General features: G+C 40.0%; 1 protein-coding gene across 5 annotated transcripts in view; it reads left to right on the top strand.

Moving 5' to 3' along the window:
• iqsec1a (IQ motif and Sec7 domain ArfGEF 1a) overlaps nt 1-24,151 on the top strand; it is a 119,811-nt gene that overhangs the window by 29,191 nt on the left and 66,469 nt on the right. For 2 of the 5 annotated variants that reach the window (XM_086213624.1, XM_086213633.1), the window contains exons 2-3: nt 9,885-9,932; nt 18,223-18,330. In XM_086213624.1, the coding sequence (XP_086069750.1) occupies nt 9,885-9,932; nt 18,223-18,330 (156 nt within the window). The remainder of the gene's footprint in view (nt 1-9,884; nt 9,933-18,222; nt 18,331-24,151) is intronic. The other 3 variants (XM_086213625.1, XM_086213626.1, XM_086213627.1) reach the window with 3 other exon arrangements.

The raw sequence follows: 24,151 nt of genomic DNA, 5'->3' as shown, positions 1-24,151 counted from the left end.
CGGGCCGTAGAAGGCATTTTTAGAGACCTAGTTGGCGTTGTGGAGCACATTTTGGCACTTCAGGGGTTAATTTTTACATTTTATAAAAATTTTCGCCAGACATGTGCTGTTCGTGCCAAATTTGGTGAGTTTTTGAGTGTGTTTAGGGGGTTAAATGAAGGTTCAAAGTGGCGGTGGAAAGAAAAGGAATCGAACATTACAATAACAATAGGGTCTTCGCCACGAAGTTCCTTCGGGCTCAGGCCCTAATAAAAGAACACTTAGCTTCCCAGTGTTTCTCGAAGGGACCTGTCATGGTGAGTGAGGTGTTGTAGCAGACTGCAGGTTCAAGTCATTGATCATTTGGTGACGTTGTTGTGATTACAGGCGGGAGCCACAAAAGTTTTGTAAATTCGGTATTACTTTGGATTTGATTTATTCTCTTTCATCACAGCTTGACAGGGTTTGCTCGCTAAAGCTTGAAATGTTTAATGGTGTCACAGTTGCAGCCAAATGACAGAGAATATTCAGTAAACCCAGTAAGTGTATGGGTAGCTTTGGAAATAACAGTGACCTCAGCTTTTCAGCGAAGTTTCTAATGGGATTCCTGCTGTTAACTTCTCAACCACTGCCAAAGGTGAAGTAAGTGGTCCTGCTATCCAAGTTAAGGGCTATGAATAATATTAGGAGCAAGCAAGGAAGGTTAACAATCACAACAATGTCTGGTATGTAGTATAATGTAATGCCTATTGATACTTAAAACGCTCTCTTTGCGAAATCATTCAAACTTGAACAAACTTCAATTCTTTTTTTTTTCTCTTCAACCTTTAGTTTCTACGTTGTGTATTCTGGTTCAAATAGATAAGGTTAACGATCTTGGTTGGTCAAGAAGTAATCCTCCAAATCCTCTTTTACAAAGTGGGCTATGATTAGTAGTAGCAGTCACTTTTTGGTGGCAAACAAAGTTTTTCCTTTGTTGATGGAAGTTTTGAGGTGCTGCATCAAAACACTCCACCTCATGCACCCCAGTTCTTTTTATGCAGGCAAAGACTTTTGGAGAAAAGTGTAGAGAGGTATACTTGCCTGCCTATTCCATACCATTCATTGAGCTATGCCAACTAGCGGACAGCACGGTGGTGCAGTGGGCAGCACTGTCGCCACACAGCAAGCATGTTCCAGATTCGAGACCCGACTTGAGCACGGGATCGTTCTGTGTGGAGTCTGCATGTTCTCCCTGTCCCTGCGTGGGTTCTTTCCTGGTACTCTGGCTTCCTCCCACAGTCCAAAGACATCAAGAGGGGACAAAGCTGATTGGATACTTAAAATTGACTGTAGGTGTGGCTGTGAGAGCGAATGGTTGTCTGTCTATATGTGTTGACCCTGCGATGGACTGGCGACCCATCCAGGGTGAACCCCGCCTCTTACCCGAAGGCTGCAGGGATAGACTCCAGGCCCCCCCCCCCCCCCCCCACAACCCTTAACAGGATAAGTGGAAAAAAATGGATGGATGGATTGATGGTAACGAGTTAGCCACTATCTTCGTCTCCCCTATGCATGCAAAGAGGAGTGAAGAATATCTATCTTCATCATGGCAAATAGATCTTTTACCAAAAAGTTGGTGTGTTCCTTTAAATTTTTCACTACTGTAGTAAAAGGAGCAAGAAGTCATTTTTCAAGGCTTAACCCTACTTAATATTTTACACAAATAATGGGTTTGTAATGAGATTGGAGCAGGACCTTCCTGGAACAGGGTGGCAAAGTAAAACAGCTTTAAGGGAAAGTGTACAAGCCTCTGTGATGCATGATGCTGTATTGGAAAATACAGTAAATATTTGACAATAAACCCTCTGCAAACACTTCTAATGCACAAGCTGCAAGACATGTGAATGAGTCTCTGCTGCTGTGTCTGTTGCCTACAGTAAAGGTTGTTCCAGTTCATTCGAAGTGAGGCAGGGAGCTCTGATTAAATGAGCAGACTTGTGCATTATGGCAATCGTGTCCAGTTGCACTTACTCCAGCAGAAAAGCAGATTGATAAACTCTGAGTCAGCAGCTTTTTGCCCTGGGTGTGTTCTCTGACCATTTCCTCCCCCACAACAGGAAACAGGCTGTCCTCCTCACTGCAACAGACTTGTATTCTGAGCCACAGGGAAACTTGGTATAGCATCCACATCCACATAGGCAGAGTTAAATCACAGGATAAGGTGTGCGATTTTAGCAGCGGGGTTAAAATTTTAATTCTGCCATTGGAGATTTGGCAGTTTCTCCGCAGTTGTACCCTGTGGAAGGATCCTGCCAGTGTGATTTGGCATCTCTTGCATTATTTAAAAGGCTTTGGAAATACAAAGTAATGAACCTTAGTAGCCAGTGTTTCTGCATAGTGCAGAAGGGTAAAGTTGCATTCTTCTGTACACATATCCATCATCACAATGATTCTGCTTAGATAAGGCAAAAAATGTTGAACTCATTCTTTTCTTTGTGGGCTGCAAGCAGAATTAATGCTTTATCAATTTTATAATAATAAAATTTAGATGGAAACTGTCTTACTTTGTCAGTATGATCACCCAGTGTAACCATTTACATCAAATCCGATAGGCGCACCTGCTTTGTAAAACATTAATAGTGGTGTTGAAGGAGTTCCATCGATTTTTGTTCGCTCAAAAAAAGCAACTCATGCAAAATGCAGTATTGCAGATATAACAAATTTCATGTAAATGGGAAGATAGATAAAAGTGAGCAATGATGCATCTGTGTCACCTGCAGCTGTAACAAGCCAGTGGCTCAGAAATAAGGCCATAAAGTGGTGAGCTTTAATAGTCTGTCCTCTTTAGTGTGACAGTGTTGCAGAACACGTCTTTCCCAGACAGATCAGGACAGTGTCAGTATCAGATTGATAAGTACTGGTCATAGTGGGATCATTATCAGCATTAACAGCAGCAGTCTTCCGCACAAAGGAGTCGTTCAGGGCTCTGACCACTTCCACTTCCTGTTTTGGATGCAACATTTCTCATCACTGGGTGCAAAGCAGCTTTTTAGAGGTGGACATATCATTCAGCAAGAGATTTGTAAAGAATGGCTTTGGTCTGTTCATTTTTTCAGTGATGGGTTGTATACACAGCAATCGATACCTTCAGTAATTGGCATTGGTTGTGGACTGCAGCTGGTGTGTCAATGAATCTCATCCTACCACTGCATTATATTGACCCGGCTCTAATTTTCACCTCACCCTAATTCCACAATCCTAACAGGGCTTGCTCTTATGAAAACACCACAGACTGATGTGTGCTTGGTGGAATAATTAAACACATTTGTTCATATTTGCTGCAGAGATAAGTAAAGTAGATCATACAAGATAATAAAAGAAAATCAGGGTCAAGAAGAAGTTCACAAAGTCAATGGAAAAAAGAAATCAAGTCATGTAACTAAGAATAATGAGAAGGGGGGGGGGGGGGGGCTCAGCCAACAGAGAGTTGGCTGCAGCATTATGCAATGGGTAGGTTCATTACTTTATCAAACAAGCTGAACAGAGGAACTTTTTCAGTTCCGGTACCTAATGGCATATTCAGACTCCATCTCTGTACTTTCATTTCACCATGAATACCTTGTTGTTTTCTGTCGGTGAAAAGTAAAATGAGAGGAACTAAGCTCATACATTTTCTCTGATGTATCCACTCAGGAGCTTTATTGACCTATTGTGAAATGAGTCACACAACAGGCAACATTTTATTCATGTGATGTGAAGAGTATCTCTCCCTCTGCTGGAATACGAGTCCATTTCCATGTTGACAGGAAATACTGAACTACATACATGAAGACATGGATGCAGTAAAGTAATGGCCTGGTCATAGATATTTCAACATTTACTTGTAATTTTTGTGCATTTTTTACAGCTATGTAATAAGATTCATGATACCATTTGTTTATTAAAACAAAATGACCTATTTTGAAAAAATAGCAGGAAAAAAATTTCAATTCTTGTCTTTCAGTACTTGTCAGGGACTGCGTATGAGCCAGGGAGAGAACGGTTAGTATGTTAATGCAACAAATAACTTGCGTACTTTCATGGTGGTTTGCATTTATTTCATTTAAACAACTACTTTCCCAAAGTCAAGTTTTAATTACCACCAAGCAAATGTTTTAATTTCTTTGCAAGTGCCTAATCAGTGCTGCACATGTGAAACTGAAACAGAGGCAAGAACAAAGCAAGATGGCTCACTCGTCCGCTAATTTTGTAGTTGGCTCAGTCAAAACTAATGTTTTGAATTCTTTTTCTTTTTTTCTGCCCAACTGGGACAAGTAAAGTAGTAGAGTTACAGGCCAAATGTGTTAAGTAACATTAATACCTCATTTGTTTGTTTTGAGTACTTCATATGTACTAGATGTTTGCTTCTCCATGTACCTGTTCAGTGTAATACAACATAAATACTAATACTTCTTCTACAAAGCTTATACATTTTCACTTGTGTTGACATTGCTTTTAAGGTAATAATCAGAAGTGGCTGGTCAATAGAGGGCGCTAGCGCGCCACCCCTTCTGTGAAATATTGAGTCTTTTATTTTTCTACCAGATCAACCATGAATCAATCAATCCTAACAAATATGAAATAAATAAATAAAAAAATTGTGGTGTTTTTTACTTGTGCAATGGTGTAGTGGTACCTGCCACACTACCAGCAACCATTAAATGCACCTGACTTTAGGCTAGGCTTGCGATTTGCCATTAGATATAAAGCCCTCCTCTAAGTCAAGGGCGCCGGTAACACTGGAGTCTATGAGATCTAGCAAACTTTGTCATTGTGTACAAACAGAGACAGCTTTTCAGTGATACTTGAAAATTCGGCTCTAGTTCACACCTCTGTGCGCCCAGACCAATGGCATTGTTTTCCAAATGTTTAATCTTAGCGTGATTGGACAATTCATTGAATCAATCACATCCCTCAGCAAACATTCGCACCACAGCTGCAACAAGATTCTATTACCAGAGAAGAGAAGAGATGGTTAGAGGAGACTCGTCACTTTGTGAAGGAAGGATGATAACTCTGGTGAAGGAAAACTCAATTGTTTTTCTGTGTGAAACATAGAGCAATTTTTTTCTTTGGTCAGATGTGGAAAAGAAAAGGGGGAAGCTGAGAGGTATTTTTCAACGTTGAAGAGGGTCAAAACCTCCCTTGTATGCCTTTGCCATCCTGTCCATGGAGAAGAAGCTGGTGACCGAGATGAAAGATTTTAACTCGAGAGTGATTGACAAATTGGCAAGCCTGAAAGACAGGAGGGCTAAATTCTCTACAAGTAGTGGACACTATTGTCTGGTCTCCCTCTTTATTGTATTAATAATTAAACAGTATCCCCCCAAAAATTCCTTGATTTTATAGATAATTCAACAATATCCAATGTCTCTTGCTTGATTCTATTGCTAGTTAAACAATATCCAATTTCTCTCTTGATTCTATCGATAGTGTAATAATATCCAGTGTCTGTCTCTTCTAGTATTGATAGTTTAAAAATGTTCTAGTTTAACTGGTGTAACTTTGTAACTGTAACTGTTATTTCTGAATCAATTCTGCCCCAAAAGTCTTCATTTTAGATCAGCAATAACCAAAGAATCTCTATTGTCGTACTGATACTTGAACAATGACCTAGTATAATTGTTTTTTAAGATTTTGTGCATTGTGTCCTGATTGTGAAGAGCTATTTGGGCCATCATGTGCAACTGCGCCCCCCCCCCCCCAACACATTAATCACCAGCAGCCACTGGTAATAATCCTAATTTATGTTCATTATTGAGTTCATTTGTTCAGTGAACTAATGATGCTGGACTGCTAATGATTGAAAGGTGTCCATCAGCCTCTCTTGTATGAAAACAGCGTGAATGAAATATCAATGCCACTGCAAACTACAGTCTCAATAATAAACATGTACAGTTTATAAATACTTCTCTACAGTGTCAAACTGATCATTACCTTCGTAAAGGCAGAATTCATAGCTGAGTTGAGTTGTATTAGATCACATTCGAGGGTTGAAGTGGACCTAATGAAGTGACATGTGAGCAGAGTAACGAGCCCTGCCCTTGAAATATTTCAGCACTATTAAATTAACGCTTTATTACACATTAAATATTCTTGCTTCTTTTCACAGCAGACACTTTGATTGATTGTAAGAAAAATTACCAGTAGCATTAATGGTGTGATACCTCAAAAGTGTCCTAATCACATCATGACATCAACAGCTGGTTCCAGATGTGGTTTTCGCATCATTTATCATTTGATTATATCCTATGTTTTTATGTTGCTCTTTTGCCCACAAAAACTATAATGATCCTATACATTTGTTATTTGGCCATTAATTGCAGTTTTTTTTTTTAGTTTTTTTTTAATGTTTTGTAGGTATGGCCAGCCCTGAATAATACAATACCAGACTTGGCAGCCACTACTATGAAAAAGAAGTCAATCAATTGTTGCACACTTCCAGAACTGACCTCCATCCATCCATTATCCCGTCAAGGGTCACGGGGGGCAGAACTGACCTATAATATGAAAAGTGTGTGGATTGTAAAGTCAATTTTCTCAGTACCTTAAATTTGGTAACTGGGTGATTCATACAGTACTCAGTTCAAATAAGGTTTGATAGACTCCATGAATGACCAGAGAAGAACATCCAAGACCCTGCATGGAGGAAGCCCAGGGTTTCCTTCTGGAGCCAGGCCCAGAGGTTGGGCTGTCAGTGAGCTCCTGGTGGCCGATTTTGGATTTTCCCCGGAGCCCAAAAGACTCACCAATGAAATGAAGAACTGGGTGCTTGGTGCTAAAGGCAGCAGTGAATGCTGGGGGCCTCAATGTTCTTGCCCCAGGTGGCAGAGGTGAGCTGGAATGTCACTTCTCTGGGGGGAAGGAGCTATAGCTAGTGGCAGAGGATGCCACTGTACATAGCCTCAACTCTGGAACCAAATTCCTGGGCAAGGGTTGAAATTTTTTCCTCTCAGGAGCTGCCCAAGGTATGATGCTGCAGGTGGGTGTGGGGATACTCAAGAGTCCCCAGCTAAGTGGCACTACATTGGAGTTCACCCCTAAGGATGAGAGGGTCGCGTCCTTAGAAAGTTACTCCAAAGAGGCTAGGGAAGAGGGTTGGGCCAAAAGTCATACCTCTGTTCAAGAGGAGCAAGTTGTTTCTGGTGGGGGTTAGTTTCTGCCAGGGCTGTGCCTTGTCACCCCTCCTGCTTGTGATTTTCATGGACAGGATTTTGAGACTCAGTTGTGGTGGTAGGGGGTTGGAGCTGGCCAACAGGTATGCAGAAGAGAGGGACAGAGAGAGAAAGGGAAGAGACAGATGGACAGATGGGGACGTGAGCAGGCTGGAGTTCAGTGGGCATTTCTGCATTTTGCGGATGATGTGATCCAGCTGGTTTCATCCATCAGCTCTGGCTGGATCGGTTTATAGGTGAGTGTGAAGCTGCTTGGATGCACCTCTCAATCTGAGGTCATGATTCTTATCAGGAATATGGCGGATTGTTCATTTCAGGTAGGAAAGTAGTCCTTACCCCAAGTGAAGGAGTTCAAGTATCTTTGGGTACTGTTCTTGAGAATGGGAATTAAGGAGCGTGAGATGGGCTGAAGAATCTGGCTAGCAGGAGTGGTCCTACATTCACTCTATCGCTTTGTTGTTACGAAACGAGACCTGAGCCAGCATGCAAAGCATTTAATCTATCAGTCAGTCTTCATACTCTCCCCTATGGTCATCAAGTATGGGTCATGAGAAAAAGAACAAGATTGCAAATGCAAGCTTCAGAAACGGGTTCCTTCAGAGGGGCTGTTTGCATAGAAAGATTTACCCCAAGGGCATAGTGGGCAAAGTGTGGCGTACCCAGGGCCCCAGAGCCAATAGGGGCATGTGGCCTTCACACATACACACACACACACACACACACACACACACACACACACACACACACACACACACACACATATATATATATATATATATATATATATATATATATATATATATATTTTTTTTTTTTTGTTTACAAGCTGCAACCGGCTGCATCTCGTGTGTGTGACGAGTGGTGTGTTCACTTCTGGTTTTCCACGAACTACTGCATGGTCAAACGGTCAAAATGCCCGTGCGCGTTAATCACAATGAAAAAATGATCGGCGATAAAGGGACGTTGGGTTAACAAGTTAATAACGCGTTAACACACATGTATATATCTTGTGTGTGTGTGTGTGTGTGTGTGTGTGTGTGTGTGTTCTCCTTACCTCATTTTTTGTGTAGTGAGTTCCTGTTTTATTTTGTATTTTATTTTGTATCTTCTGTGTCTGCAGTTGTGTTTCTTCCTGTGTTTGGTTGACTTCTGTGAGTCTCTTAACCATTTCTCATTAGTTAATTATCATCAGTCACAGCCGTGCTCCTTGCGTCTCTTTCTCAGTTAGGTCTGTCGATGTCCTCATGTTTTCCCATCTGTTTTTTTGATATGCCATTAGTAGAGTTTCATTTTAGTTTGGTTTTCTGTGTCAATAAGTGTGTGGTGGTTTGCTTAGATTGTCTCCCTATTAGTGTGCCTGTGTTTTTGCGCCTTTAATAACCGATCATTTTTCTTTACTAAAGACAAACCTTTCTTCTCCTTTGTCCTTTTTTTGGTCTGTTTCATTCCTGCCACCACACCTTGACACATAAATCATTTCAGGTCCTCTATCTATGGCCGAAGGAGGTAACACAACAAAGATGGCGCAAAAGAAAAGCCCTTTATTGTGCATTGACTATGGGTGGTGACGTTCATGGATAAAAATGGGTTATATCTACTGTTCTAAACAATTCAAAAACAAAGTACTTGTATACGACATACTAAAAGTATCTAACTTGTGAAATGGGAGTTGGCTTTTATCACAGGCTTTGCATTAAAGCTTTAAGTTTTGGAAATATTTAATGTTTCATACTGTTGAAAATGGGCATTTTCAACATAATCCTGTATTTAATTTAATACAACCAGATGTAAGCCAAAAATCTATTAATATTTTAAGTAAAAAGATACATGGTTTGCTTTTGTTGTCTAAATTGCCAAGAAATCATGATCAAATCTCAATCAAAGCTAAAATCAATAGCTGGATAAATAAACAATGTGACAATCACATTTACACTAACAACCAATTGTGATGATTGATGTTTTGGGTCTGTCTTTTTTTAAATGTGCTTTGAAAGCAGTAAAAACACATTTATAAAACAAGTTAACAGCTGTTTTCAGCATGTTTTGTCAGTGGATCTGTTTGAAATATTGCAGACAATAATGGAGGTATAACGAGCATCAAAATGAGGTGTTAGACGAAGAGCTGCAGGCGACGAGCTGCTCTCAAACTTCTGAGCGAGGTAACGGACTCTTTTCAGTCTGCCCTGCTGATCTGTATGCAGCAGAAAATCAGATCAGAAGGAAAAAGGCCAATTCTTTTTAAAATGACAATAGCTTCGCTGCACCCAGGTTTCTGAAAATTGCATTAAGTATGTATACATATTTTTGAAAGACATCTATACATTATATTTGAGATGATTGTTAGGGAATTTTGATTTGACTGCTGATTTGTCCTTGTGGTTTCTAACACGGAGCACAAAGATAACATCTAACCAAATACAGAAATTATCTGCAAGGACAACTGTCATATTAAATAAAGAAAATGCTGTGGCAGAGTTACAGTTTGGACAGAATGTCTGTCACATTCACATAGCAGACATGAATTCTAAGTAAAGAGCAAGGAGCCAGATAAATGTAGCTCTCCTCAGTGCCATCTTGCCTGCTTTAGCGTACCGTAGCTGCTGATTTAAAAGAGGACGTTTTATGACACTCTACATGTCTTCACCTACAATAATGACACCTACTACAGCATCTACTTTTCTCCATGCCCGACAAAAATCATTGAAGCAGTGTTTTTCTGTCTTCCAGGTCTGAATGTGACACTTCCAGAATGGTCAGGTATGTCATGATGTACACCTTTGGCTACATCTGTCAGGCTTTTGTGAATAATCTCCTTGTAAATCCTGTGCCCTGTGGTTGAAACGTGTGAAATGCTTTGGTGAAGACATGGTGTTAGTTATGTCTTCATATCTGAGTGACTAAAGCTTAAATCACCTTGGGTTAAGTTGCTTGCCAGGGAGAGAAAAGGCATTATTCTTCTGTCAGATGGATCGTGGCAGGCCTGATGATATGCCTGTTAGGGTGTTGGTGGATATTGCAGTGTAGAGGAAATGATGGGATTTCATGTCAAGGTCACATTCCTCCATTGTTCACTTGTCCGTTGTGTGAACCTTAGCGGCCAGAAGTTCGTAAGGGTGGGTTGATTTAAAACTGTAATGTGATTCTGTCATTGTTGTGAACAGGGGGAGGAAATATGGCTCACATGACGATGGGTGTCTCTGACTGGTAAACACATTCTTTATCTGGAGCTTCTCTATTGAGGGATGCCTTGTTGGATCCAGATGGTCCCTCCCTTCTCTTTCTATATATTAAAGGACCTGAAAATGTCGAGACATGTTTAACAAAGTGTAGTGAAGCCTGTCCCATGTTTTAGTGAACATTTTCCTGGCCATGTCTTTCCTCAGGTACCCGATTCTGTGAGCTCCCCAGGCCACTTTTCTTCTGCTCTAAATGTTCCCTTACAAATCTGAAGAAAATCCAGGGAGCCACAGCCTGGGGATGTGTGCCAGTCTTTGTTTTTGTACCGTCTTGAGAAATGTGTGTGTGCACGCAAATGTGTATGCGTGTGTATAGTTTTGGTAGATGTGTATGGGAAGTTTGTCTGCCACTCTGTAGAAAAGCCACCCACATTCTTGTGCTTAAGAAAGAAAATAGATTGTGTAGATATAAGAGACTTGGTTATATCATAACTGAACATGTCTTTATGTCAGTTTGTTCGGGAATGACAAGGATGCCGGTGCTAGAGTTAATGAATTCAATGCAGTTATTAATATCCAACGTTTTTACAATTGATTTTGCTGGTATATTTACCAATGTCGATGTGATCTTTATAAAACCATGATTTTGTGATAATCACGTTTTATACAAACTGAACAACACATGAAAATATTGTGAAATTGGAAAAAGTAATGAATTTATTTGCTTCTAAAACATTTGGAAAAGCTTTTAAATCAAATAGGTTCCTGGTCATAAACAACAGGTGAGGAACCAAGATGTAGCAACTTGGGCCGATATTAATGTTGGTTATTAGACTGATACCAAAGACTTTTTTCACCTTAGCATCTTTGCAAATATATTTTGGACTATATGCCTTGTTGGCAGCTGCAGAAATGAGTTGGACACAAAGGCGGTCACGTCTTCGAATTAAATAACTACTTCTCCCCAGCTTTGAGCAATAGACATGATGGCACTGACCCTGAATTTAGTGAAACGCCTCAAGAGCAGTTTTCTTCCCTTTAAGTGCAGGAAAGATAGAAGAGTTGTGTTTAGCTGCTGAGTATCACACCATCCTGCTCCTGGCATCACAAAGACCTACATGTGAACCTCTCCACGGCTTAACCACAGCATTGATGCATAAATATTTTAAAGCATCTCTTCTGCTGATCCAATCTAGCACCATATCCATCACTTTCATGGCAAACCATCAGACAGCTGTTGGCTTCACACTTAGAAAGAGATGTGTTTCAATCCATTTTGTACCAAAATAAAGGGTAGATAATTCAATGAATCAATGAAAACACTCAGAAAATCGTTGAAATGCTGAATATTGAAATACATAAATATTTTAAGAACAAAATGGGTGTTGTTATGGCCTTCTGGCTTTATTTAGCTAAACTTGAAGATGCAGCAAGAGCTTTCATATACCTCTCTCCCACTGCATATACCCATGTAGTGTGCAGGGTTGTTCTTCTTTTTTTACACATTACTAAATCGGGGCTGCACGGTGGTGCAGTGGTTAGCACTGTCGCCTCACAGCAAGACGGTTCCGGGTTCGAGCCCCAGGTCAAGAATGGAATCTTTCTGTGTGGAGTTTGTGTGCTCTCCCTGTGCCTGCGTGGGTTCTCTCCAGGTACTCCGGCTTAAATTGACTGTAGGCGTGACTGTGAGTGTGAATGGTTGTCTATACAGTATGTGTTGACCCTTCAATGGACAGGCGGCTCGTCCAGGGTGTACCCAGCTGCCTCTCGCCTGAAGGCAGCTGGGATAGGCTGCAGCCCCCCATGACCTTTAACAGGATAAACAGTAGAAAATGGATGGATGCATGGATTACTAAAGTCAATCGATCCTTACTCATTGTGTGTAAATGAGGAGTTATACATATTAAGGTTAAATAAACCTGTAAACCACAATTTTTATTTATAATGGGTCTTGGTGAACTGTTGAACCACCAGTCAGTTAGGTCACTGGGAAATGGAGTCCACAAATGTAGTAAGAAATCATATGGAGGGCAGTGACCGTGTTTCTGTGTTTGCCACTTTATACTTCTTGTTCCCATCTGGTTTCCAACTCAACACCAACTGATAGTTACATTTTTTTTTTTAGATATTAAATTCAGTAATTGTACTTTGAATTTGTATTTGTATTTTGGATGATTTGTTTCAGTGGTTCAGTGCTGCTCTCTTTGAATAGGGCATTGTGACTTTAATGTTGTATTTTGTATTGATGAAATACAGATAAATATGTGCTAAATCTGCTACCCTAATTTTTTTATTCCCTATGAATAGATCAAGCAACCTCTGTCCTTTTTTTCCCCGAATAAACTAAACTAATTTGTGTCCTAGAGGACAAAATGTCACAGATACTACCGGTGTAGTTGGCAAAATTTCATTGCCTCCGTTTATATTATCGTTAGCCGACCCCGACACTTGTCACATGCCAGTCTGACATCGGAAACACCAGAAGCCTTTCTTAAATTCCTGCATTAACCCAGGTTTTATGTTCACACCACTGAGGATCGGAGCCAAGCCTACTGCAGGGTCATTTCACCCGGGAGTTAAATCCTTTCACACTACAGAGAAAAGCCCGATGTAAGAGGGTGTTAGTGGGGTTTTTAAGGAAGAGGCTATATGATAGCCTCAAATGCTCTCACACAACCAGGAAATTACATTCAGGTGGTTTTGCAAGAGAGTTTTACTAACAATGTACGAAAGAAAAAAGGCATCATCCGCATTCGTACGTAAGTACTTCATTTACAAAGTGTAAGTGTCCGATTTATAGTACATGAAGGCTTTTTTACTTAACACTTTGTTCTAGCTAAAAGACTCCCACAGTTAAACTCCCTACAGATGAAAACTGCCTGCTTCCCCCAGACATATATGGATGTAAGTAAACATTTAGCAGCTTCTCTTTAAAGTGAAACAGCAGCCAGTTTCAAATGGCTGCCACTGTTAGGGTGGATTTCACTGTGTGCATTGTCACATGGTTTATCTTGGCTCCGAGATCCCTTCATATCAGAGCTCAAAGCTGTTTAAAATCAGTACAACTGCCAGCGCAGCACTCTGCTGACAACACACAGCAGACTTACAGTCATTACATCTATCACCCTGTTAGTATGCCACACCATGGCACAAGTGAGCCAGGCTGTTTTAATATTTTGTGTGTTACATGGCTCGATAGATTTCATTATCATTAATAATGAAAAAGCCACTGAACTTGGCACAGGCGTTATAAATAAATAAACCCTGTTCCCGAAGGATTGCTTTGCACTGGTTTAATAGAAGTGTGTGTTTGGAGAGAAGGCGAGAGAGAGAGAGATGGCCAGTGTCGATGATGGTGGATTATTCTCATACACTCCATGACTAATGAGAGAGGAATAACAACATGGCAGTGTTTAATTGGTGTGCTGTTCTGTAATCGGGATGGATGGCTTCATTCAGATGTGATTAGAACCTGGGTGAGAAATGCAGACAAGCTCTCAACAGCCTCACTGACCTGCATTTATTGGATTGTTCTTCAGTGAATCTCTGATGATAAGATGTTCTCCAAGTCGCTGAATGCACTTTAGTGCAGCAGTCATTCATAAATGCACATCAGCACACAACAGACAGGCATATAGCTGAAGAGTACTTTTATAGCACTAATTGCAATGAAAAAGGAGGATGAAAGTGCTCTCGTCTATGCCTGAACTTGTTTTGTTTTTTTAATACTTGTTTACTTGCACCTCTGAGCTTGTGTGTTACCTTGGATGGCAGTTGTTTTATTTGAGTGTCTGACAGCTGGAATTTTATGTTGTTTTGGAAGACGCATGCATGACTGTAGGCCTCCGGGCCGTGCTCTATATATCTATTGAGGTTTTATGTTTGGTCCTGTCCATTTGAAGGTCAGAGAAGAGAAAAGCAACACCAGTGAGATGGGAGTCTACTAGGCCTTTGTAGCTTTTATTTTTGAAAACTTCTCCACGGAGAGTTGTTGAAAAATATTCTAAATATCGGCCATTATAACAGAGATGACAATGAAAAGAATAAAACTGTTATTTTGGAGGTCAAGTCCTTTCTCATACTTTGTCTCGAAAGAACAGAAAGCAAAGTGTTTCCAATTAATTTTAACAATAATTCAGGCTGACTTGATTTATTTAGTGGAAAAGCATCATTTGCAATGAAAACCAGAGATATTAAAACAGTATTTAAAAAGGGGCATAGATAAAGAGCAGAAGCTGATGAAGCGTTTAATGAAGGCACAAGATTTTTCTACTCAGTGAGGGGATGGAACTGTCTTCCAAGTCCTGCTGAAAGTGCATTTTGAGCATTGCTAAATGAAACAGGATAGAAAAGTGGGAAATAATCATAATAAGTCACAACGTAATGTTATTAGAGGCCTCGATAGTAAACCTTGACGGGATAGAAGTTCCTTTCTGAAAACCCATCTCATGCTCTATGTCATTGCTGAAGCGCTCCTCTGTAAAACACTTGTATAATCTCAGATTCCTCAACATGGATGAAATGGAGCCACTTGGCCTGTAGCCAGAGAATTTTTGGAAAAGATGTACGTTTTTTTGCTAGCATGCTAACTCATCGTTCACAGACGTTTTGTACATGCATGACACGAAGATACTCTTCTCATGTTGTGATTTCACAAAACAGGCCAACTTGCAAGTTGTTTTTTTAATAAAATAAACACAACTTTTTACGGCCTTTTTTTTGGGGGGGGGGGGTAATGTTATGGTTCGTATTATTGAAAATGTCAACCAAACAATCTGGGTTCTAAATTGAAAGGGTTTAAAAAAAAAAAGGCATTGTTTCACCGCAGCTTGACCTTAATTCAAAGGGAAAATGTAACCTAAAAAGAGCAGGCCCATCCTCTGGTGCAGTGACAGTGTGTGTCAGGGTGGCTGAACTGATATTTGTCTGCAGGGACAAGAGGTGACAGCACTGTATTCCAATACCAGTCTAGTGCTGTCTCTCCCTCTCAGCCGTCGCTCTCCATAGGGATTGCTATCCTTCACCATCTTTTGTTGCCATGGAGAGCGATGCTCAACATGGCTTGGTAAGACACCAAGCCTCCTGTCTTTGCCCTTGTTCTTGTCCCCTTTGACAGAGCAAAATGGATTTCAGGTCTTAATTAGGTATTGTTGTGAAAACACCCCCCTCTGCAGGAATTAAACAACACCCAGGGTGTGAATGTGTGTGTGCAGCTGAAAGATGGCAAAGACAGTTCATTAAATGCTTTTAATGTTGTGGAACATCTCTCCCTTGTGAAAAATTTACCAAAAAGTGACACCTTTTATGAACTACTGCAGGTGTTTGTGCATTAACCATTGCACTGAAAAGTCTGAGTAAGGTCTGAGCGTTTGAATCCTCAGCACAATCTGAGTAACTAATGCAAAACAGGAAGAAATTGAGACTAATTCAAGGTCCATAGCTCCTGTCTCTGCCAGAGCAGAGACATTAGCATTTCTGGAATTAATAATTCATTGTGTCGAAACAGCAGCAAATGGCAGCAGCTATGACACAGTTAGCCATTGATATTACACAGGGCCTCAGAGTATGAGCTGCACTGGAGAAAAACAAAAAAAAAAGGATGCTAATAATGTTGCTGTTTGTGAGAGCTGTTCATACAAAATGCAGGAATGGGAATTGAAGAAGGATATGAAGCCTTATTATTTGGTTTACGGTTTTATCTGACTGGTTAATTAACTTTTATTCGCTCAACTTATTCAGAATAAGAAAAATAGAAATAATGGATTTTTCAAGTTGCGGCTCTCCGTTTTTGATAAAGACCTCATCCTCTGAGACAGATAGGCAGTCTGCTGGTGTTTGACTGCAAGTTGACAGGCTGAGAAATGTGCCCGGCTTGTGTGACACAACCCGCCTGAAGGTGGCACGGCTCAGTGAAAGCCTTAACAAACAATAGATGAGAGAGAGAAGCGTCTCTGTGGGAACAATTTCCAGTGAAAAGTGATAAGAAATGTCAAAGCGATGATCAGTAGAGGACAAAACTGCTTTAAACTGCAGGAGGCCGAGTATAACGTCACGCAAAGGAACATGTGTTTCATATTCTTTTCATTGTTTGTGTTAGTTTCTAACTTAATTGTAACATGAGATATTTTGACACCAGGGATTTGCTGAGACTGCACTGTGTGCCTGCCAGTGGTCATACAGTCTGAAATAGAAGATGTATTTTTGGGAACAGAATGTGTCAAACGGGAGAGTAAAGTGATGCTGTTAAAAGTGAAGGGATCTGGAAGCCCCAGCATCTAGCAGCCAGACACACAAATGCTGTGTACGCACAAAACTGCACCATTTTCCACAGAGAAATTGGTATTTCTAAAAAAAAAAACAAAACAAAACAAAGGAAAAGAAAAGGAGGTGCAGTGAGATTGTGCGAACCCCCTGCATGCGTGAACAGAGTTCTGGGCAGAAATAACGTGAAAAGGGGAATTTGTGCTGGGTTATTATTGTTATATTATTTTTTCAATGTACTAAGTGTCCTTCATAGCCAGTCGCCATAACTGTATGATTTATGTGGGACTGTTTATCTAGTTTATATTATGAGGGAATGCCTGTTGTCTGTGTCACACTAAAGGCATATACTCATCCATTCTGTTGAGTGTTACAGTCCAACCCCCCCCCCCCCCCCCCCCTCCCCAACTATTTATCTATCTCCCCAACCTGTGGCTAAAATATGGTAAATGTGAGCTCTGATGCGTTTCTTTACCTTCAGAAAAAACTTAAGACATATTAGTAAGTAATAATTTACTGGTATCCATTTACTGAAGTGAACAGTCAGCTGAGAGCAGCTGTGTCATCTACATTTATTATCAAAACAAATACACCACGGAAGTCTTTCAGGAACGTCAAAGTGAGCAAAAAATGTAGCTGTGTAAGTTAAAACAATAATTACACTAGAAATGCAGATTATTGCAATATGTATTTGCTAATAATTTGTGGACATGTGTGTGTGTGTGTATGTATATATGTGTATATATATATATGTGTGTGTGTATGTATATATATATATATACTGTATATATATATGTGTGTGTGCGCGTGTATATATATATACTGTATATATATATATATATATATATATATATATACATACACACACATATATGTGTATATATATGTGTATGTGTATATATATATGTGTGTATATATATATATATATATATATATATATATATATATATACAGTATATGAATGGGATTTTACAGTGATTGTTCAAATCCTATTTATAACTTAAAGTTTCACAACAATTTGTTTTTACCAAGTGTGTGTGTGTGTGTGTGTGTGTGTGTGTGTGTGTGTGTGTGTGTTTGTTTGCGTGTGCGTGCGTGCCTAAAGGAAAGAAATTTTCTGCCTGGTTTCATTTTTATCAATATCTTTGATAAGGGAATGTACATGGTAATAATCACCAAACACAGTATCCTTGAAACGGTAAATTGCACAAGCTTCAGAAAACTTTTGTTTTCCAAGAGTGAATTTTGTTTCAACAACTGTATTGTTGGTTTTAAAATATGCGACAGGCCATCACAAGGTTTTGCAGAACCTACAATGCCAGCATTTTATTTTAGTGACTGGGCTGCTGGATGCTGACCTCAATGATAAAGCAGACACATTATTGTACTGAAATAGCCGGTCTCCTCTGTGAAAAGACAAGCACACAGAGGTTGAATAAAAGCCTCAAAGTCAAAAAAACCCTATGGGAAACCTCTGAGGGGAAATAGATGATGTGCATGATGCAAAGTAGCCATTTCACATTTTAAGGTTGTTCTTTTTCCACCTCTTTCTTTGCATGTCAACAGTTTGGGAATCATGTTTTGTTTTAATACCTTGTGTCCTACCCTAGGAGACATGCTTCTCTACCTGTGGAAGTCACAGAGAATCCTGGGAGACTGGTGTCTGCAGGCTGCAGAGGAGTCGTCCCCTGTCGCAAGTGGAAGTCGGCGTCCTTTGGGTACCATAAGATGTTATTTTTCTCATTACATGCTTGATGTTCATTTTGTCCCGTGAGCACATCATTCCAGCACCACGACAGTAACAATACATTTCATGTCTTGCCTTGTTAACATCTAAAGGTAATCATAACATCTCAGCGATTTGAGCGTGACAGTCACAAACTTTCCTGTCCTGATGTTTGAATCTTCACATCTGTTCTGTAATCATCTTTTTACGATGCTGCAGCTTCAGCGCTGCAGTGTTGTTCCTTTTTTTTTTTAATGAATCCAGTGGCCAGATGCACCGTAGGAGGAGCTCATTAGGCTTCAGCTTAATGAAATGTGATGCCTGTATAAACTGAATGAGCCCTTATTGCTCTTCAGCCATTAACCTGGGCTGAGCACTGAGTTTGAGAGAGTCTCTCAACAAACGAGGAGAGACGTGCACCAGCAGTCACATCAGTGGGAAAGACAAGGGGGGGTTTAAAAAGGCTGGAAAGAGTTTCAAAGACGCCTCCCAGTGCTTCACCATCAAATAGCAAAGTGTGCCTAATCCATAGCCTACTTTTGGCTCATGTGCAGCCCACAAATAAATCCCAGTGTATAATGGGAATATGTTCTATTTTTAAAGAGCAGTGTTCAGAAGTTGGTGACGAGTAAGATCATCTGTGGGTTGTTTTTAGACTTTGACAACGCTGCAGAAATGAAGACTGCTATTTCTGTCTGATTAACTCATTTGTGTTCCTTCCATTTGCGCTCTATTTCTTTGCTCAGTAAGTCACTTATAAGTGCAACTGAAAGCTAATAAGTTTAATGAATCATGACTGTAAACAAGATTATAGCGCTGGTGGGAGGTTGATTGTTTTGTTCACCAGCTCAGCAGTATTGTTGACAATGTGTAGCTCACTTATGTCATTATAAGGGCACTCGGTAGAGCAGGTGCCTCCACCAAGGTTATCTGCCAGGGTAGCAATATGTCTAAAGTTACTGGTGAGCCACACAGTCCTGTCCAAGTTGGAGTTGTGTGGACTTTCTCAGAACTTATTGCACATTGCATAGAGACTGATATAGAAGGAGCTTTTGTTCCTACCCTAAGTTCATATCTTCCATATTTACACATTTCCTGAAAGCTTCTGAAGATGGACTAAATAGACCACCAGAACCATTGCAAATCTTGAGGGGCAAGTCAACCAGAGAGAATAGTGTGATATTGAAGTTGGTGTGAAACTGTTCATGTATATAAGATGTTATCTCACCCAGACACAGGAAGAGACTAGTTTGACAGCTTAGAGGAGTCAGGAACCGGACAGTCATGATCATGCAACCTTTGACTCTCAACTGCCCTCTAGTGGATAGCGCTTCAAGCTCTTCACGTTCCACTTATGCTCAGTAGATGGGTGTTTACTTGCAAGGGCTGTACTGATTGGTTTTACGTGTATTTGCAAACAGTTTCTCCTGCATCCAAGCTCAGTTGACGGCAACAGAAGATTGTAGGTATCACTAACAACAGTCAGAAAGGCATAAAAACCACAGCCTGATCATCCACTGGGATCAAATCTGACAATTAACAGTCAAAAAGCAGCCTGCTCGTAGAAGTATACCTTTGATAACTTCTCTTAACACTGACATGCTTGTCGGTTCAGATCATATTCAGTCACTAATAAATACATCACGTCACATGGACTCTGATAGACTCCCAGATGTGCACAGCATAACTCTTTTATTTATTATTTAAGGCCAGACTGATATGGATTTTTTTTTTTGGGGGACTGATGCCGATTTCAATATTGGGGAATAAAAAATTCCACTAACTGATATAACGGCCAATTAATTTAAAAAATATATATATTTCATATAAAAAATACAAAATAACTGCTTTTGATGGCTAAAATATAGTTCCAAACACTTGTTACAAGATTTAAATTGAAGGGCGACACCCACTATCATCTCAGTAAACACAAAGAAGTCTCTCTGACAGTGTCATCATTTACAAAGTGATATTTATTGAAGTAGGGCTGTAATTGGTGTGCATTACATTGCACAGTGTCTAATTAAGAGGTCAGTAAGTGTACCGAATATCTGTAATAAAAAGGCAAGTGGATAAACAGCGACATAAACATCCTGGTAAAACATAATTTGAAATGCGCCTCTCGGATGTCCTCTCAACGTGCGTTCACATTTTCTTTCCTCCATGAAGTTGTAACTTCGACCAGAAATTCTTTTTCCTCCTCAGTGGCACAAGTTAATAAACAGTCCGTGTGCTCCTGAAAATAAATGCAGCACAAAACGCTTATTGCACGGCAACGAAGCATTATCCTAATTTGCTCCGGTCTTATCTAGTTTGGTAGCTTGCAGCTGTCTGAGTGGACGCAACATTACTTTGAGGTATCAGGTGCCGCGACTGAATCGGTTAAATATTTTAGCAAGGTAGCTAATATTTAAGCTAGGTTATCCTAACTTTCTATTTGCTAACATGTCATGTCACGCTCGACTGACCCATGACAGATACAACGAGGCACATCATGGGAAATGGAAAACTTCTGAAGTTTTTTTTTATTTCAAAATCTAGTTATAAACTTGCCATTGAGGCAAAATGCTCGGTTTTTAGTCTAGTCTGCGTTGTTGGCTTTCCAATACCGTACACTACTTCACTCTTACTCTGTGGGGTTGCTGTAGAGCGTGACATGAAAGGAGGGGGCGCGCCCTCTACTGGACTTTCTAAGAAAAAGCACCATATTAACGCCATTTTATGACTGAAAATTACGTGTTAAAATCTGCGTCAATCGACCAATTTTAACCGATTATACTCTTATGGCTTTCATCGGATGATTAAATTGGCCGATTAATCGGCCAGTTGATTAATCAGTCGGGCTCTAGTATTATTAAGCACTGAGTAGTAGAGCAAGATCATTTGCTGAGAACATAGTTCCACAATCATGACATGAAGAAAGATAATACAAAGATCTTGAATTGGAAAGCTGAGGGTAACTCAAGGTCTAAATCTTAAATAAAACCATCTTTGAGTCAGATGTTTAGATTGTGTGAGAGAAGAAGCTTGAGGCTACATTTTATTGCCCATTACTGTTTGTACTTATAGAGATAAATCTGTTTAGGCTTTTTCTCTCTCTCTTGATCTCCAATAAACACTGCTGCACATTCTACACATGACGCACTGATGTAATCTCCAAAAGCTGTAAAGCCCTTTAATTTGGGGCTAAAGAGCTCCTAAACTAAATATTTTTAGCAAATGTACAGCACAGCATTGAAAGATCAAAGATTTTTCGAAGCTTGAATGGAGTTTGTGGTCGGATGAACTTTTGAGTTCAAAGTTTTGTCCGTTCTCTCATTCAATGTACACAAGTAAGACTTATTCTGTGTTGATCTTTTTCCTTCGTTTGGTATTCTGTGACATTTCTGAACAACATTACCGCCCCGATGAAAAGGGAAGTGTCAGCATTGTTTTGTTGAGCCACATTTTTAGGAAAATTACTGTACATAAAAGTGACAAAGGCCATGGACCTACATCTGAACAATCTCACCAAGATACATTACATTACATAAACAACAAAGGTGTTGCACAATATATGTATTTATACCAGCAGTCTACGCCGCACACCCCATACATGCATACAAAAACACATTGCTCCAAATGTGTGTCTGACATTATCCCCTCAGATTAAAAAAAGGCACAATCACCACTGCGAGAGCTCTAAAATGGCTTCATTGTTTTGTTTTGTTTTGTTTTGTTTGTGCTGTAGAGTCACTACAACGCACATTTCACATGCGACAGTGGGATTACTCTGAGTTTCTGGAGAGCTTAGCTAATTGCATTTTTGCATTGTTTTGGACCATTATCATTCCACTGCTGTAAATAAGAAAAACAAACATGCTCATTGATGATGTCGGCGCTGTGTCCTTAAGTCATCGTTCACCTTTTCATGAGCGATGAAACTGTGGACCACATCTCTCTTCCCAGAGGTTGTAGCGACTGACTGGAGCGAGTCGATTCTACTCTCATAAATTATGCCGTCCCAGCCCCCCATGAGAGGAATCAGTCTCCACGTTTCTCGCCTGAAGTAGGTGCCCAGAACCCCAAAAGGAGACCAAAAGGTTGTGTTTCCTGCCACAAAACCTCAAGTGTGGTAGAGCTCTTTGTAGCGGGTTTATTCGGTTAATTCGGCTTAGGCACCAAGCAAAAGCGCTTAGACCTCACGCCCATTCTTCTAATGACAGGGAAAGGATGATGTGGAAGTATGTTTGGAAATCACTCTCCATGGAGGGCAATGACAGGCTCTCAGTGAGTGATTGATCTGTGTGACTGTATTTTCTGCTTATGTTGCAGGAAGTGAAATATTAATTATCATACCATCGGTGAGGTGCTGTGCTGTGACCGCCATGTGTTTTATGTGTTATGAGCAGGCATATTGGAACATTTTAAAGCACCCATTAAATATAAGATGTATTTACATCTGTGGCTTTATTCACCAGAAACATATTCTTGAAAATATGTGAGTTGCTTCTGTTATTTTCAGACATCTGTATGATGATGTCATTCTCTAGAAGTTTCTATCATTCTTGCAGACTTTGGAACAAAGTTAAAGAATATCTTAGAAACTAATTGGGCCGCTTTGGTGTTGAAGCAGCGTTGAGACTGACTCACTCAACATGCTTAATGCCAGAGTTTGGGGCAATCTCTAGGGACGACCAATCACATTCAGAGAAAGCAGAGCAGCTGCTAGACTGTAATAGCAGAAACATTCCCAAGGGTTTAACTTGATTTACTACTGCATATTTGTTCTTTACCTCTCCTTCTGTGGTTTGCATTACTCTACCTGTTCTTTTTTCTCCTTTTTTGCTTTCTACCCTCACTTTTATGCATCCTGCCTCTGCAACAAAGCAATCACGTGATAGCATTTGATTCGGTTATAGATGTACTCAGGAACTGTCATGGCTCTGATGTGACAGCCTATTCCCCCATTCCCAAGTTCACTTATTTGAGTCAGTGAAGTTAAATAATGATGGCACTGCTGAGCCACTGGTTATGATGATACTGTGACGAAAGCCTGTTCAGATTATCAGCACGACACATGAGTAATTTAGCTTAGAACTATGACAGTACGCTTACAAAAAAAATTAGCTCTGTTCATTGTAACACCACCAGTACGTAATAGAAGCTCATAAAACATTCTCATCCCACCAGGGCTTGTGTTTGTTGGATTTGTTTTGTTTAATTTGCAGGACAAACCACACATACACTCAATTTTCTCCTTATGGCCACAGAGAAGAATATTTTCACCACAAGAAACTTGTTTCCTTGTCAAGTTTTGCAGTTTATCTTAGTTAAAGTCGCTTTCAGTGACTGGGTAAATAAGATTCAGGACTGCAACTAATGATTTTGTTTTTAATGAAGCTGAATGATCACCTGAATTTATTGATATCAAATATAATGCCTATTATGAAAGTCCGTTGTGATGTGCTTAGATGACAAGACAGAATCATTGCAAACTAAGATATAAAACTGGGGGGAAAAAAAAAAATATTTAAGAAAAAAAATCTTAAATGCCATAAATGTTGAAAATGGCAGTACAGGGAGAGCTTTTCTGTGATGACAGAGTAGAAATTCAGAAATATGTAGTGTTTAAATCGGTGGCATCCAAAACAGTAGTCTTGATGTACTTATCTCAGCGTCCCTTAACTTCTTTTTTTTTTGTTTTAACTTGAAACAATCAAGCTCCTGCTGTATCATCCTTCTACCTCCACGGACGGCCAACTCTCAGAAGATGTTACAATTTTCAGTATTTTTGAACCTCCTCCTCAGTCTTAAGTTCTTGCACTGCATAC

The sequence above is a fragment of the Aulostomus chinensis genome, chromosome 9, assembly GCF_037954235.1.
Source record: "Aulostomus chinensis isolate RoL2024-O1b breed Wild chromosome 9, RoL_Achi_v1.0, whole genome shotgun sequence".
Classification (NCBI taxonomy): Eukaryota; Metazoa; Chordata; class Actinopteri; order Syngnathiformes; family Aulostomidae; genus Aulostomus; species Aulostomus chinensis.
Note: the sequence above shows the minus strand (reverse complement) of the source record. Positions and strands in the feature narration are given on the sequence as shown.